Source organism: Anabrus simplex, chromosome 11 (assembly GCF_040414725.1).
Source record: "Anabrus simplex isolate iqAnaSimp1 chromosome 11, ASM4041472v1, whole genome shotgun sequence".
NCBI classification, from domain to species: Eukaryota; Metazoa; Arthropoda; class Insecta; order Orthoptera; family Tettigoniidae; genus Anabrus; species Anabrus simplex.
In genome coordinates this window covers 11,803,401-11,820,709 of record NC_090275.1, presented here as the reverse complement: position 1 = coordinate 11,820,709, position 17,309 = coordinate 11,803,401, and the positions used below count along the sequence as shown (strand labels likewise).

General features: G+C 38.9%; 1 protein-coding gene across 4 annotated transcripts in view; it reads left to right on the top strand.

Moving 5' to 3' along the window:
• Positions 1 to 17,309, top strand: part of LOC136883537 (REST corepressor) — a 230,794-nt gene that overhangs the window by 193,026 nt on the left and 20,459 nt on the right. For all 4 annotated transcript variants that reach the window (XM_067155907.2, XM_067155908.2, XM_067155905.2 and 1 more), the window contains 2 exons: positions 13,545 to 13,680; positions 13,769 to 13,947. In XM_067155907.2, the coding sequence (XP_067012008.2) occupies positions 13,545 to 13,680; positions 13,769 to 13,947 (315 nt within the window). The remainder of the gene's footprint in view (positions 1 to 13,544; positions 13,681 to 13,768; positions 13,948 to 17,309) is intronic.

The window sequence follows — 17,309 nt, the reverse complement described above, 5'->3', positions numbered from 1 at the left end:
GTGGCAGAAGTAGATGTCTTTGTCGTTTGGAGATAATGGAAGTGTTGGGTGATAGTGCTTCACCATATAAAACTGTTCAAATATTGACATGTAGGAACTATTGAACTGTCACAGAGTGGACATCCTGTATCTTCTCACAGGAAGTTGTCTGTGACTGTTATTGAAAATGCTTAATAGAAGACCAAACAGGTTGGCTAAGCATTTTAGATCGCATAGCTGTGAACTTACATTCAGGGGATAGTGGGTTCGAACTCTGCTGTTGGCAGCCCAGAAGATGGTATTCTCGTTCTTATCCTATCATTGCCATAAGATCTGTCTGTCAGTGCGGTGTAAAACAAATAGCAAGCAGTAATTGTTTCTATTTCTGTGTTCATAGTGTTCTGAATTTTACAGCAGGCCTATATCATACTACTGATTTGACTTAGTGGAGCATACCATAGAGTTAAAATATGTGGTCTGTGAATCACCAAGTGCTCAATGTTTTAAAATGTTCAGTTTTATCACCTGCATATTATGATGTGTCTAAAGATTGTAGGATAGCAATGTCAGATGCATGCAGTTAATTTCTCTCCCATTGTGAAATATGAAGAATATAAAAATAATATTGTATTTGTATTGAGAAGTGCAGGGTTAGAGTATGTTGTTTTGATATTAATATTCACTGTATTAGAAATGTTACTCTATCCTGATTATAGCTTTGGTTGGTTAGAGCTTGCATGAAGTAATGAAAGGAAGAGAATGAAGTCTTGAAAACATTTTAAGGAGAGTTAGTTTGTGTTTTATCATCTTTACTAACTGGTTCCAAAGAACTGTTTATTCAGATAATTAACAAGTTTAATAGTGTATGTCTCAAGTGTAGCAAATCCTTACTCAGTGAAAATCTTAACTGAAATCATAATTGGAAACATGCACTACATAGTCTTTAGTGACTGAACACCCACTGAGAGGAAAGTAGATTGATTCCGTGCATCACTCAAGCCTGTCTTACACACTCAGTAGAAATGTTTACTACCTACAATGATTTAAATATATGTACAACGAGAGCTCACTGAGATGGAACGGGGCATGATATCAGTGTCCACTGGCTTGGTCCTTCCGCCATGAAATTTCTGGCGAGTTTCAGATACTTTGTTCAATCGTGAGTAGTGAAGTGGTGTGGTGAAATAGAAATGCCAGGGAGTTATAAAATTCCACCTCAGCCAAGGAAGCTAAAATATTAGATGGGGACTTCTGATGCCTTCATTGTGTGGTGAAGTCAAACTGAGAAGCTTTGTTAGAAACTGAGCCTGCCGACATAAGGTTGACATCTGGAAATGATTACCAATATTCGTACCATTTCATCGAGAGGTGTTAGTACTTGGATTTCATGGGCATGTTGCTGCACCTATACTAAGGATCATGAAACCTATCTCTCAGCACCGATTACGGTGATGTGGAACATGTCACCTGTGGTCTCTAGGTCAATGGGAGAGCATCATTTAGGGTGGTAAATCACACACTACATGTTATTGCAGTCCAGTGGACGTTTATGGGCCTGGCACAAGACGCATCTTCCATTCTTGTACTTGCTGTTCGAGGGCCTCGCTTGTCTCATCAGCTAGTATGACTTCGTCCGCATATAATAACGTCCATGGATGCCTCGTCTGAATGCCATTTAAGATGGTGATCATGCAGAGTTCATGATTTAGGCTCTTTTTCTTCTTCTTTTATGACCACATAGGATCACTTTCGGCAGTCCGTCGTTCAGGTCTCTTTGAAGGGATTGTTCGGGCTTTGCGGTCCTCCCAGTACTTCTTCAGACGTTCCGATCTTCGTGCCCTTTCCTCAGTTGAAAATATGCGTGGTGTTGGTTTGTTTTGTGTAAGGGTAAAGCGGACGTTTGTATTCTTGAGTTTTGTATTCAATTTTATCTTATGTGTGGTGTCTTCTGTTGTAAGGCCTATTTCCTTCAGATCCTCCCTTATTTCTCTGATCCATTTACATCCTGTTGTGGTATTTTTTGAGACGAGATTGTGTTGTACTAGTTGTTTCAGACGTTTCGAATCCTGCATCCTCATGATATGTCCAAAGAATCCCAGTCTCCTCTTACGCATATTATCTGTAATGGGTTCTAGCTCTTTGTACACGACTTTGTTAGGTATTAACCGCCACTGTCCATCTTTCTGGTATTTTTTATTGATGCAGGTTCTTCCAATCCTCCTTTCAATTTTCTGAAGTCTGTCAGTCTTTGATTGTTTATTCAGGTAAAAAAGTATTTCTTCTGCATATGTAGCTTCCGGTTTTATAACTGTGTTGTAGTGTTTAATTTTTGTATTTATTGTGAGACGATTTTTTTTTTTTTTTTTTCAGATATCCTTTGTTAATTTTTGTGCTTTAGCTAATCTATTTGTTCTTGTTTGGATTGAGATTTTTTCATTTAGGTTATGTGTTATTACTTCTCCAAGATATTTAAATTGAGTTACTATTTTGATTTTATTAACATTTATGGTAACTTCTTTTAGTTGTGTTGGTTTTTGGGGCATAATTTCCGTTTTTCCAAATGATATTTTGAGGCCAATTTTATTTGCAATGTTTTGAAGTTCTGATATCTGGTTTTTTGCTTCTTTTATGTCCACTGCTAGTAATGCTAAATTGTCAGCAAAACCCAGGCAATTTGTTTTGATTTTTTGGCCAATCTTTATTTTAGGGGGACATTTCCTAAACCATTCCCTCATTACCATTTCTAGAGCACAATTAAATAATAGTGGTGAGAGCCCATCTCCCTGCCGTAGTCCGGTTTTAATTTTGAATATCTCTGATGTTTCACCCCTAAACTTCACTTTTGATTTGGTGTTGGTGAGAGTTAATTTTATCATGTTTATTAATTTGGGGTGTAGTCCAAGGTGTCTTAAAATTTTAAACAGAGATTCTCTACGGATGCAATCGTAAGCTTTCTTGAAATCTACAAATGTTATCAGGATATCTCTGTTTCTTCTCTTGTTATAGTCCATTATCAACTTGAGACTCATGATCTGATCAGGACAGCTCCTCCAGGGTCTGAAACCTCCTTGATATTCTCCTAGTTCTTTCTCAAGTTGTAAACTTATCCTATTAAGGATGATTATTGAAAAGATTTTGTATGTTATGTCTAGGAGCGAGATTCCCCTGTAGTTATTAGGGTCAGTTTTGCCTCCTTTTTTGTGCAGTGGGTGAATGAGGGCTGTTGTCCAGTGTTCTGGTAGTTCTTCTTTAATCCAGATAGAGACAAGTTGTTGATGTAGGGCAACTTTTGCTGATGTTCCTGCATATTTCCAGATTTCCGCAAAGGTCTGATCTTCTCCTGGCGCTTTGTAGTTTTGTAATTTTTTCAGACCTTGCTAGACTTCCTTTATTGTGGGGGGGGGGGGGGGGATTGATGTTCTCTGGTGGTGTTTTTATCGGGGTGTTGGTGTCCAAATGAAGGAGTTCTATAGGTTCCACACAATTTAAAAGCTTGCTGAAATATTTAGCCAGAATTGTCTTTATTGTTATGAGCAAGCTTACCATTTTCATCCTTCATCAGTAGGGTCGGGGGTTCATATTTTTGGAGCTGCTTTCTGAAGGGTTTTGTAATAGTCCCTTGATTGAGTTTTATTATAAAGTCTGTACCCTTGAGATTCCAAGGCATCCTGGTCTGTGTTTCTAATTTCCTGTAATCCCATGATAAGAATTTTGTGTTGGTCCATTATGTTGGTGATCACTTTTAGTTTACCGGTTTGCATGAGTGAGTTTATATTGTGTGTAGAGAAGTAGGTTATCTGCTTTGGTTTGATTCTTGATTTTGTCTCGTTTGTGTATGTGGTACTGGGGTATTTCTGTGCCTCCGACTTCACTGTATCTTTCCGGTGCCAGCCCACCGTATCTGAATGCTGCCTTCTCTGAACTCTTGGTTCAGCCGGTGGAGTATTCCTTAAAAGACCTTCCATGGTTGACTGTCAAGGTGTCACCTGTGTGGGATTAGGTCCCGAATTACAACTCTGGATGTGATCCAGTGAGGTGATAATGAGGCCGCTCCTCTGGAGTACAGACGCCTTGTGCAGCCGCCCGTAACCTGGAGAACAGACGCTGCATAATGTATTCCAGTGGCATTTCCCAAAGGGGTTCATTCGCCCGAAGCCGTTGGCCCCCTTACGGAGTCAGGTTATTTCCCGCCGTCTAACACTCAGCTTTGGCAGTTTTACAGCTGGGTGCCAGACCAGCAAACCCTCCTCCTTTCTCATTCCGGACTTGGGACCGGACAATGGCGGAGTTATTTAGACTCTCTATTATAAGCAAATGTTTTCTTGAAAAACAAATGACTGATGATTGCAAAATATATTTTCATTGATCAAATTGTTTCATTCCTGCATTTCTTGAGTCTTTAGGGAGTGATTGTGCATCATCACTGAAGGGGGTCGTTATCAATAACTACAAAGGGAATAATATTGACCATTCTTTATTTTGAGTATGTGTGTGTGTTATCAAACATGAATACAGATAAAAGATTTATCATTTCAATTTAGTTGCTCAAATCATTTTCTGTCACAAACTTCTGTTGTAGTTTTCTTTTACTCGCAAGAAATGAAATTTCTAATGAATATATCTTGCAAACTTGTCCTTTTACGAAAGACCACCATCAGATATGACAGTAGGTTTCCACTTCTTGCGGTTTAACTTTGCACTAACAGAATTATGGTTTTAGCATAGTGTTTTTTTTTTATATATACCCAAAGAGCCTTTGATCTGGAAGGAACAGAGATTTTATCATCCCATAGGTCTAAGGTCTTCGTAAAAGCTTGGCTTTTTGTTAGTAAATTGCTATGAAGCAGGTTGCTAGTCATACACACAGTCCCAGTTCGCTTTTAATGTTAATATAGTAAAACCTCATTCACCTGGATCGCAAAAAGCCAGCGTCGTGGACGAATGCAATCTGGAATAGGCCGCTTACCAGGTCTGCGTCGTACATGTGTACGTCCATCACTTGCTTACAGACAGAACCTACTCTCATCACTGAATACACCAGAGCACCATTCCCCTCTGCAGCCGACTCTTTTCAAGACACCAGACTAGCCGTGCTTGGCAGTGTTGTGGTGTCAGTGATAGCCTGGCCAGAGGCACACATGATAGTAATCCTGCTGCAAGTAGGCAGTTCCCAATGGTCCTTGGTGACACAACCAGTGCAACATGTAATCAGATTCCTTTCCTGGATGATGTTCAGTCGGCCAGCGTTACTCGTACAATGTGTCGATCTTGACGTGCGTCTGTACTACACGGACGTCTGGAGCCTGGTCTATGGGTGTGGGAATGTTTCACAGACCACTGCTGAAAGCAGCAACACACCACCAATACATTGTGCCCAACATGTGCAACAATCCGTCAATACGGCCATCCAGCTTCCCACAGGCCCATAATGCGACCCCGTTCAAATGGCTGCAGTTGTTCAACAGGAGCATGTACTCGTTTGCAGGGTGTGATTGTCTACCCTAGAATGAATGTTGCAAACACTGTTCACCTCTAACCTCTAACCTCAGCACAGATACTGCCTGCAGAGTCAAAGTAGTGTGCACGGACAGGCCTCCTGAGCGCCATCTGATCGCTGAACCACTAGCATAATAACCCCTCAGCATACACATATTACACCCTGGTGCCAGAGGAGGTTGCATGGTTTGTGGGTGTTTTTTCTTCCTGGCAGTGTAGAAAGAGCTGTACCAGGCGAGCCGAACATGTTCTCAGACACTCCCGACACTAAAAGCCATACGATAAGTAAGTTCTGAGAATTGCGATGCCAGTTGCCTAAGAAAGTTAGACATTTTATTTTCATATTTAATTTATATGTAGAGTGCAAAATGCTGTGATGTCATAAGATAAAGAAATATCTTGTCATTGCCGTGCCCTTAATTTTTAAGTATCTCCTTCATCAGAAAATGGGCATACACATTTCTTTGTTGTTGTTCAAGTTTCTGAGGGCAGAAAAATAATGAATCTTCAAGTTGATAAAATTAATGTACAGTTATAAGAACAGTAAACTATAAAAAATGCTTGATTGGGGTTGCCGGGAATAAAATGGCATTTTTAGTTCCTTGCCTTTGCTCAGTTCAAAGAGAGACTTATTCTGGTTAAACAACTTACAGGGTCAAATTCAGCAACATGTAAAGGTGTCTTATGAGAGAGAAGTTTATGGTGTAAGTGGCAGTAATAAGGTGACTTGTGTAATGTTCCATGAACTTACTAAAGATTTGGAAAGTAGTTACTCCTTTCTTCTTCTTCTCCCTTTGTGCTGTTAGGCGTCGGGACATTTCAGCCATTTACTAAAGTTTCTTTTGTCGTGCGCCATTCTCTGAACCTCATCCAGGGTCTTCCCTTGCTTCCTGATCAGTCCCAAGATGTACTCCTCCCATTCAATCCATGGCCTCCCTTGTGTTCTTCTTCCTGTTGGTCTGGCTTGCCACACCTGCTTCGCTTTCCTTTCATCTTCCATCCTTTGTAGGTGACCAATCCTCTCCTCTCAATGACATCCATTATTGGCTCCTGCTGAAGCTCATCTCTCACTGTGATGTTCCTAATATGGTCTCTTCGAGTTTTCCCGGCAACTTTCCGCAAATATCTCACCTCTGACCTCCGATTTCACTGCGTCTATCCATTGATTCCTTGGTCTCCCAATTGGCCTCTCCCCTTTCACTGCTTTGTCAAAGTAATTCCTTCTTGTTCTTGTTCCGTCCATCCTCATAACATGTCCAAATCTTTGTAGCCGGTGTCCTCCTAAAAACTCGGTAACAGGTATTTTCATGCCAGCCTCCTCCCTGTTTGCTCCATTTCTAATCTTGTCCTTCGTGGTCTTTGGTTCATTGTTTTGACGAATTTCATTTCTGCTGACTGGATTTTACTATTTCCCTTGTTATGCAGGTACATGTTTCGAGTCCATATGTAAGAATTGGAATGAAGTAGGTATAAAACATGGTCAATTTTGCTTTTTGCTGTATTTTAGCATCCCAGAGTAGATTTCTCAATTGAAAATAAAATTGAGAAACTTTCTGAGTCCTATTAACCTTTTCGCTGCTAATATTGTGAGAGACTATCTGACCCCTCCATGCTGAATTATTTTTAAAAAATATGTTGTATGTTCAGTCTTCAGCCCTAAAGCCTCATTCACAATGCAAACGTAACCGTAAACTTAACGACGTAATGTAACCATAACATTAACGTAAACAGTACACAGCAGCCAATCAAAACACTGCCATGTTATTTAGCACAGAAGTCGAGTTTTGGGCTATCTAGCAGTTTTATATTTCAATACCTCGTTGGAATCAAACAACGTAGTAGCGGAATTCATATTACTTCAAACATCTATTGCTTTGCTCCTGGGAGCTGTGTAGGCCTACGGTACCTGAAAAGGCGATCTAAACAACGGTGCAGAAAATGGGTTCATCCCTTGAATCAAAGGAGTTTATCTCAGGGCGATTTCGGTAATCAACTGTAAGAAATGACCCTCATCAGTTCATTTTGGGCATGCGATTGAAATCTGAACTGTTTGCTTTTCTTACGATTCGCTTCCCCTTTTCTAATAACAAGAAATGTAACGTCTCCTTTACTGACATCTATGACCCTATCTATCACACCTCGATGAGATGTTTGGATCTATTTGTTTGGATGATATCGTTTTCATAAACTAGTAGTCCGTCATAACGTTAAGAAATATACAGGGACACTGTTTTATTTATGACAGGGATTGTCTCGTCCGTTCGCCAGCGCTGCGAGCTTGTCTTCCCCCATTTACCATCAGATTGCTTTGCTACAAGATATTTATTTCCACCTATTATTTTCCGGTACAGCATATTTGTAATTCTTTTTCCTTCTATCATACATACATACATACAAGGATTATTTTGAAAGAGAAGTACAAGTGTTTCGTCGAATGAAGTCATTATATTGTGCACAACATACAATGTTTACCTCTGCTCTGATTGGCTGGTTCTTAAAGTTAACGTAAAATTAACCGCAAGAGCTTGGAGTTTGCAATCCCTTAATTTTACGGACTCGCAGTTAAGTTTACGTCGGCGCATTGTGAATGGTTCCATTAGATAAGATGGCCGCTAACTTCTAAGTTAACGTTAATTTTACGTTACGTTACGTTTGCATTGTGAATGGGGCTTAAGGCTGGTTGTATCCTCAACAGCTCCGCCATCAGCTGTCATAGATGGCCTAGGCATCACTGAAGAGGCTTACTAGGAAAATGAGGAGTGAGGTAGTTTCCCGTTGCTTTCCTCACTGAGACAGAAGCCACTATCAGGTATCATTCTGCCAAGCCCACCAAAATGCATGCACCAACAGACCCTATGAGCAACATTTTCACACCATTCATAGCAGGGACTGGCTGGAGACGGAATGGCATTACCAGCATCGTTCATACCTTAGTCACCGAGCTCGATAGCTGCAGTCGCTTAAGTGCGGCTAGTGTCCAGTATTCGGGAGATGGTGGGTTCGAATCCCACTGTCGGCGGCCCTGAAAATGGTTTTCCGTGGTTTCCCATTTTCACACCAGGCAAATGCTGGGGCTGTACCTTAATTAAGGCCACGGCCGCTTCCTTCCTACTCCTAGCCCTTCCTTGTCCCATCATCGCCATAAGACCTATCTGTGTCGGTGCGATGTAAAGCAACTAGCAAAAAAAAAAAAAAAAAACCATACCTTAGTCACTTTCATAGCCAAGGATAAGACAGAGACAGTTCAATACCTCGTTGGAATCAAATAACGTGGTAGCGGAATTCATATTACTTCAAACATCTATTGGTCTAAATTGCTCTAGCCCATAACAGAAGACATAGTGCACTGTAAACACTAGGTCCTGCCAGCAAAGGCATAATACTTCAAAATACATGAAATATATGTAAATTGTGCAAGATATTTCATATGAACTGGCAAAATAATTCCAGAACAGCTTTCAGTTTTATTTTTTCCACAAAAATTACCTACAGAGAAAATCAGGGTTGTCCATGGGAGCCAATAATACACTTTCCTATAAAAAGTTCTATATTCCTCTTTCACAAGTGCTATATTCTCATCAAATTGCACAACGCTCTTTCAAAATTATGAGTGTGAGATATTTGAGCTATTGTACAAATCAGGGTTGTCCATAATAGTCAAAGTTCTCACTGGTCATTGTCTTGATTAGATCGGTTATGAGCTTATGAATAATTATTTCCTTTAAAAAAAAGCAATCAAAGAACATTTCATTATTTAATAATGTAACAAAAATTAAATTTTAAGTCAGGGTTCACCAAAATAAGAAAAGTAGTGAAAACACCAAGTTCTAAAATATCAACTCACCTAATTTACACCAAATTGTTTCATAATTTACAGCAGACACTCCAATGTGTCTGTCTTCAAAACTTCACTAATATGTGGTATATTTCGAAGCAGAGGTGAACACAGAGAGCCACGTCACATCTGACGCACATGTATCGAGTTTCTCGCCTCTTCTTTTTGCCAGTTGTTGTGTTGGAGCAGACATGGCAGCATCTTGTAGGAAATTTCTTCTTTGGAGTAGGTTGTACAGGTGATGGGAAATGTCTCTCCGTCAGTCTGAGTGGTTGGTCAGCAGGTGTAGGACGTCCGCTTTTACTGGTTTGTCTAGATACGTGATACTTCTGGATGAGTTCCTTTATAAGCTGTAGCTGGAAATCTGCTAGAGATATGTTCTGTCGAGTTTTGACATTGAAGAGAATTTAGAACAGTGACGTCCAGCTGGTGGAAAAAGAACTCTCGCTAACATTTCATTGACTTCCGCCCACACTCGATAGTACTGATCATCATGTCTGACCGGTCAGCAGGCCCCATATACTTGTTATAGTCAGTAATGCAATGGGGTTTCTTTACAGACAGTCTTGTCTGTCTGTCCGTCTTCCCTGTAGGTCTCATGTTGTCAGTATGTCGTGTGGTCAGCATACAAACTTCCCTACGATCGAACCACCTGATGGCAATCGTGTTATCTGTCGCTCTTGATTGTTTGTCCTTTCTTCAATTTTGTAGTAAATTTCGGCATACCCCTCCTGTTTTTCCTGACTGTACCACGTATTGGTTTTGTTTTTGTGTATGTGATTGTACAGTTGTGGACTTGAATACCAGTTATGTATCCACAATGTTTGTCCTTTATAGAAGTACCTTTCAGTTAGCGTCAAGACAACTGCATCTGATACCCTCATTTCACGTTCAGGAATTATTTCTGTAGTTGACCCTGTGTAAACAAAATCCAGCACACATCCGGTCTCACAATGACGGATAACAAATGTCTTTATTCCAAATCTGTGTCTCTTTGATGGGATAAACTGTATGAATGAAAGCCTGCCTTTGAAAAGCATCAAACTTTCATCAATGCAAATGTTTTCAAACAGGGTGAATGTTTCTCTGAACTTGTTTCTGAGATGGTCAATTACAGGCTTTATTTTATACAGCCAGTCACCTACAAGCTGACTGTTGTTGTCATTGAAATGTAACAACCGCAATAATAGGATACCTGTCTCTAGAACGTGAAATCCGAGACTGCGGTGTCATAATTAGAGGATCAGTTGACCAGTATTCAAGAATTGTAAGTTTCTTCATTCTTGCCATAAGCATTGTCACGGCAGAAAAGGTGTACAGTTCTTCAGGTGTGGTTTCCCTCCATTTCTGTAGCCTTGAACTTGGAGACGATGGTATTGTTTGCATAACAAATATAAAGTACTTGTTTGTTCCAACTGCTATATGCTCCATAATTTCTCGTGAAAAGAAGCACTAAAGCCGCTGGTTCATCATGAATCACACCGAATTATATATCCGATGAACTGTCATCAATCATATTACTAATGTGCCATTGAAATAAATCAGGTTCGGAAGGAATTCTCTTCCTGGTTTGTGGAGGTGGTACTTGAGGCTCAGCACAAGGACTGTAATCACTACCCAAATCACTGATACCTGTACACTTGTCTTCCGATTCAAGTGTATTCACAGCTTCTATAAGTTTGAACTCGGAGAGAACGTGCCGTCCGCTACTTGAAGCCATTTTTACAAACCCTGGACGCAGGTGCTTTACGGGACTGCCAACCTTGATTGCGCACTGAGCCGAGTGCATTATTTCAGATATTTGACCGCAGATAGTGTTAAAATGCAGGCTCCATTTTGACTGATGGTCCATTATGCTGCTAAAAGATGTAGCGTGTTGCCACCCAAGTTTGAAAAGCAAAGAAAACTCCAAAGGTATATATTTCCTTCTCAGATTTTCTTTCTTTTTTTTTCTAGGAGCTTTACGTCGCACCGACACAGATAGGTCTTATGCTGACGATGGGATAGGAAAGGCCTAGGAGTTGGAAGGAAGCGGCCGTGGCCTTAATTAAGGTACAGCCCCAGCATTTGCCTGGTGTGAAAATGGGAAACCACGGAAAACCATCTTCAGGGCTGCCGATAGTGGGATTCGAACCTACTATCTTCCGGATGCAAGCTCACAGCCGCGCACCTCTACGCGCACGGCCAACTCGCCCGGTCTCAGAATTTTAGCGAAAGTTACCGACAAGTTATCTGGGGCGCAAAAGGACTTGGCGTATTACCGCGCCCGAGATATCTCGGGCGTGGCAGTATAAGGGTTAAGTCATTCTTGGTTTACTGTATTATCTTTTGAAATTATACTTCCAAGGTATTTTAGGTTAGAAACAGATTCCAGTAGAGTTCCCTCCAGGAAAATGTTTGAATTTGTGCCTTTTCTGTTGATAGTCAATTTAACAGGTTTGTTTTACTGATGTTTAGTCCATTTTCTGTAAACTTTACAAAGGAAACCCCAGCTCCTTCTCTCCAACTCAACACCACTCCTCTCTCTCTCCCCCACCCACTTTCTCCCCACCCCCTCCCCTTCCCCCTTCACTCCTCTCATCCACGCAAACACACCCTGAGCCAACAATAGACACGATCAGTGAGAACGGGACCATTAAATTTGAGAAGGTCAGGCCGTTTGAGAGGACAGCTATATAATAAATAATTTTAAAGATTTCTTCACACTTATTTTTTAATTACTAGATCAAGTTTCTCATACAACCTAATTTTTTCCATTACAGATTTCAACTTCATGGGTGGTTTCCACTATGTCACATACATTTTATCTGACATTTTGTTTTCTTCTCAAACATGGTTCCACCGAGCTCGATGGCTACAGTCGCTTAAGTGCGGCCAGTATCCAGTATTGCAATTGCAAGTAATCAGCTTCATTTTCCGTATCAAAATCTAATCACTAAATTTTTACACTATTGAGTATCAAAACGGTGGAAGAATCTCAATAGTGTAAAAATTCAGTATCCAGTATTCGGGAGATAGTGGGTTCGAACCCCACTGTCGGCAGCCCTGAAGATGGTTTTCCATGGTTTCCCATTTTCACACCACGCAAATGCTGGGGCTGTACCTTAATTAAGGCCACGGCCGCTTCCTTCCCAGTCTTAGCCCTTTCCTGTCCCATTGTCACCATAAAACCTAACTGTGTCGGTATGCTGTAAAAGCAAAAAAAAAAAAAAAAAAAAAAAAAAAAAAAAAACACAAACAAACATAGTTTCTCAAGTTTTCGCTGTCCTCTTAACTATTTGTGATGGTGAATCAACGAAGACAGACTGTCGTTTTAAATTTTAGCTCAGTGAATTCGTCCTCGTTTATTAATTGTAACACACTGCACGTTTTAGACTAAGAGGTCCACAACCTCGCCATAATCACGTATTTTAATTCCGTCTTGTCTCATTTGTTTTCATTCTTTTCTTCACTATGTTTTAACATATTTTTAGCATCAGTTATGTAAAGGAAACTTAACCTATTTTCACTTATTTTCATTGAAGATGGCTCAAACGAGTTGAAACATGTATGACTATTATTACTCCATCTAATTATGGAGATGTGTATATATTTAATAGGAGGACAAATTCAATTTCCTTTGTAAAGTGAAAACAGTTAATACGGAATGGTTCTAATATCTTGTAATTCTTTAAACTTGCCATTCCAAAGATTTATTTTCTCCTGTACTTCTGCTTCATATTCTCCGCAGATCAGAACATCATATGCAATTATTAGTGTTAGGCTCTTTGCTATGTTCTTTGATGGACTTTATGATCCGATCCATAACAATGATGAACAGGAGTGGTAACAGGGCTCTACCCTGATGGACTCCTTTTGGTTTCAAACCAATCTGATCTTCCATCCCCTACTTGGACACAGATTAAGCACTTTTGGTAGAGCATCTTTATTTTTACCTTGCACCTTTTGAACGACAGGCTGAAGATGACCCTCACTAGAGGTCGAAACCGGTCCCAATTGTGATTGACTTATAATGTAACCTTGCATTAATAAGTTTTCTTGTTTTGAATAGGTGGAACCGCAATATATTTTAATTGTTCTCTGATATTTCCACATGTGGAGTTAAATATTATTATTTTGTAAATGTGTATATACTCATTTCTCTTTCAGATTTCTTTAATATGTCACTTCTCTTTTTGGATTTTGGTGTTGCCTATCTTAACATCACTCATTAGATTAATGATTTGTCTTGTAGGTTCAAAACAATAAACAGAGCTTAAGTGCATACAAGAGGAAAACAGCCGAAGGAATCGATGACCTCCGTCCTCCGGATACAAATGCCAGAATCAACGCTCGCTGGACTAATGATGAACTCCTTCTTGCTGTTCAAGGTGTGAAGTTTTTAAAATTAGAATTTCTCTTCTGTAAAGTGAGTGCAGCATTGTTCATATTTTTGTAATTTTCCTGAACCTTCTGCAGGTGTACGGAAGTATGGGAAAGACTTCAAAGCCATTGCTGAGGTTCTTGGCACCAAGACAGAAGCCCATTTACGAAGCTTCTTTGTCAATTATCGTCGCCGTTACAATCTGGATGCTGTTCTGAAAGAATTTGAAGCTGAAAATGGGCCTATTGTTGACTGTGATGATAAGGATGAAAAGGTAGGCTTAAAATTGGTGTAAAGCTAAATAAGTATCAGTTTCTAAGAAAAACATGAGGGGAATATTGTGGTGCTTTCTGTACAGGCAATGTGCTTTACTTACGTTTCATATTTCATTTTTTAATTTAAGGGGAGTCGTAATGCTGTAACTTATCAGTATTAAAATAGCTGAATAAATGAACCTTTTTCTCAGTAGCCAATGAATGTAGAAATATGATTTTTTAATATTATGTCAACTCATGTCTTTTGCATACACTGCTCTAGAATAGCTTTTAAAAATGTGCTAGGAAGTTATGATTTTTTAAAACATTTTCCAATTTTTACATTTTTTTCTCCAGATGTTTTATTCTGAAATATGAACTATTCCAGAAATGTCAACTAAGTACATCCATGCTACTACAACAGTATCACAAACCTTTGGTAAACATTTCATGGAAATTGCACCCTGTAGTTTCTGAGAAAAGGGAGCATTTGTTTTGGAAAAAAGTGTTGAGTAAATTGCATTTAAAAGTAAAAGTTTCACTAAAGCTCATCTACTGGAGAATAGAAGCTTAAATTCTCCGCCAAAACAACACTGCAGCTTGCGCTTGCAGCTCAAGCAGGGTGACCAACAAATAAAAGATATTTCTCTTCAAAACATGCCAAACCACAGCCTTCTAGAGTGAGTAGTCCCTGAGATATGTCTAAATCAGTGATATATTGCACAAAACATATCTTGAAATAGAAGTGCATCTATATGTTAAATAAATTATTTAAAATAGTAAATATTTAAGTATTTGTATGAAACAAATGCCACATTAAACTGAATGATTCATACGTTAATAAAATGTATTAAAAAAAAAAAAAAAGTGAAAATGTCAAAATTTGCCAATTTGGACCTTCACGACTTCTCTTGAAATGAAATGGCGTATGGCTTTTAGTGCCGGGAGTGTCCAAGGACAAGTTCAGCTCGCCAGATGCAGGTCCTTTGATTTGGCGCTTGTAGGCGACCTGCGTGTCGTGATGAGGAAATTAACCAATTAAGGTTAAAATCTTTGTTCCTGCCAGGAATCGAATCCGGGACTCCTGTGACCAAAGGCCAACACACTAACCATTTAGGCATGGATCCGGACAACTTCCCTTAAGAATTTGCTTATTCATTACGGTGATGACCTCTGTTGATAGCTTGGGTTCTGGGGATTTATTGGACCAGAGAGGTGTAAGAAGGTGCTGGCGTGGACAGAGAAAAGATGAGAGTATAATTATTAAAACACTAAATTTAAAATTTTATTTCTTTCCTTTTCGAGTTTTTAAAATTTGATAAATAATCTGAATAAACAACAACAAATAACAGTTAAAGAGCTCATCAGCTCGAATAACAAGGGTGGACTACAAAGTACAAAAATCAGGTACAATAGAGAATGCGTTGCATGTAAGTTTTGGGAAGGCATTCTTTCTGATTGTATTAGACGTGTTTGCAAAATTAATAACTGGTACAATAGAAGGCAGTTTGGTTTTAGGCAAGGTTATTCCACTGAAGCTCAACTTGTAGGATTCAAGCAAGATATAGCAGATATCTTGGATTCAGGTCAAATGGACTGTATCGCGATTGACCTATCCAAAGCATTTGATAGGGTGGATCCTGGGAGACTACTGGCAAAAATGAGTACAATTGGACTAGACAAAAGAGTGACTGAATGGGTTGGTATATTTCTAGAAAATAGATCTCAGAGAATTACTGTAGGTGAAGCTTTATCTGACCCTGTAATAATTAAGAGGGGAATTCCTTAAGGCAGTATTATTGGGACCTTTGTTTTCTTATATATATAAATGATCTGAGTAAAGAAGTGGAATGAGAGGTAAGGCTTTTTGCAGATGATGTTATTCTGTATAGAGTAATAATACGTTGATGGAGGGCAGCTTAAACGATATAAGGATGTTCTAATGTATAATCTCAAAAAGTGTCATATTGATGCGGTCAACTGGGAAACTACAGCCGAGGATAGGCTCAGACTCGGACCGTTCAGCCATCTGAGACGACACAGTTAATACGTCCAAATGACATTATATTTATGTACTATATATTCGTTGATGAATAAATGCCTTTGATGATGATGATGATGATGATGGGGTGAAAGTTCCTTTTGGGTATCATTGTAAGTATCTAGGTTTTAATATAAGGAAAGATCTTCAGCTAGATTTGTTCTGGGTGATTTCCTACAAAAGAGTAATGTTACAAAAATGTTGCAAACTTTGGGCTGGAAAGAATTGGGAGAAAGAAGAGGAGCTGCTCGACTAAGTGGTATGTTACATGTGATAAATATCATTTTTGATCCTTATTGATGATATTTGATTGGAATAATAACAGTAAGTTATTTTATTAATTTGACCACCTTATCAATACAATAAATCTTGTCTTTGTTGAATTACATTGACATGTTAATTAAAATGGTACGTTTCACCTTACATATAGGCATCGTCAGCCATGGGTTTAACCTTGAAATAAAATCAGGCATCTGATTTACATAGAAATAAAATAAAACTAATTTATAAAAGGCCTTGAAGAGACTTGAGAGAAAATTAACATCTGGTAAAAGACTAGTACAATGTTGGTTTTAAAGACTGTGCTTAGAGTGAGAAGTTTACATTTGGTGAAAGTATTTGCAATAGTGACATTGGAAGACCACTATTATAAGTAAAATGAATAGAGCAACAGTTTGTTATAGACAAGTGGTAAAAATTGCTATAAAATGATGTTGACCGACCAGCAGTTAGAATTAGATAATAATGAGAATGACAATCAAAATCGTATTTTTTAAAACATAATGTTGAATAAAATAATGTTGAAAGATGATCAAGTGACCTGTAATTATTTGTTTACATAAGATAAAAGTAAGTCAATAGCATATGGTGATGTTGTGGTTCACTTTGATGAAGAAGTGCGAGGTTGTAGTTGAAGTTAAATATACAATGTTGATATTGGACCTCTATGGACCATCTCATTTGATATGTTCCTATAACGTTGTTAAGACATGTAGGTTTGTTGACATGCTGGTCGAAAAGGCAATGTGACAATTGAATGTAGCTAACGTGTTGAATGTTGGCTCAACAGTAGAATCTGTAAAAGGAAACCAGAAGCGTGGTGTTGATTATATGAAAAAAATTGTAATAAATTTTAGGTGGAAATCGTGTACACTTACCATTTGACGATGGTGAGGGTAACTTGTTATGTTATGAGCTAATAGTTGTTGATAACTGTAGAGCTCTTACTACGTGTGTTATAGGTGTAGGTTTGTATCGGAGGGGGATCTGTTTGCGAAGGCGTGACTATGGGCTTGTTTGTAATATGCTGAACATTACAATGCACAAAGACATAATAAATTC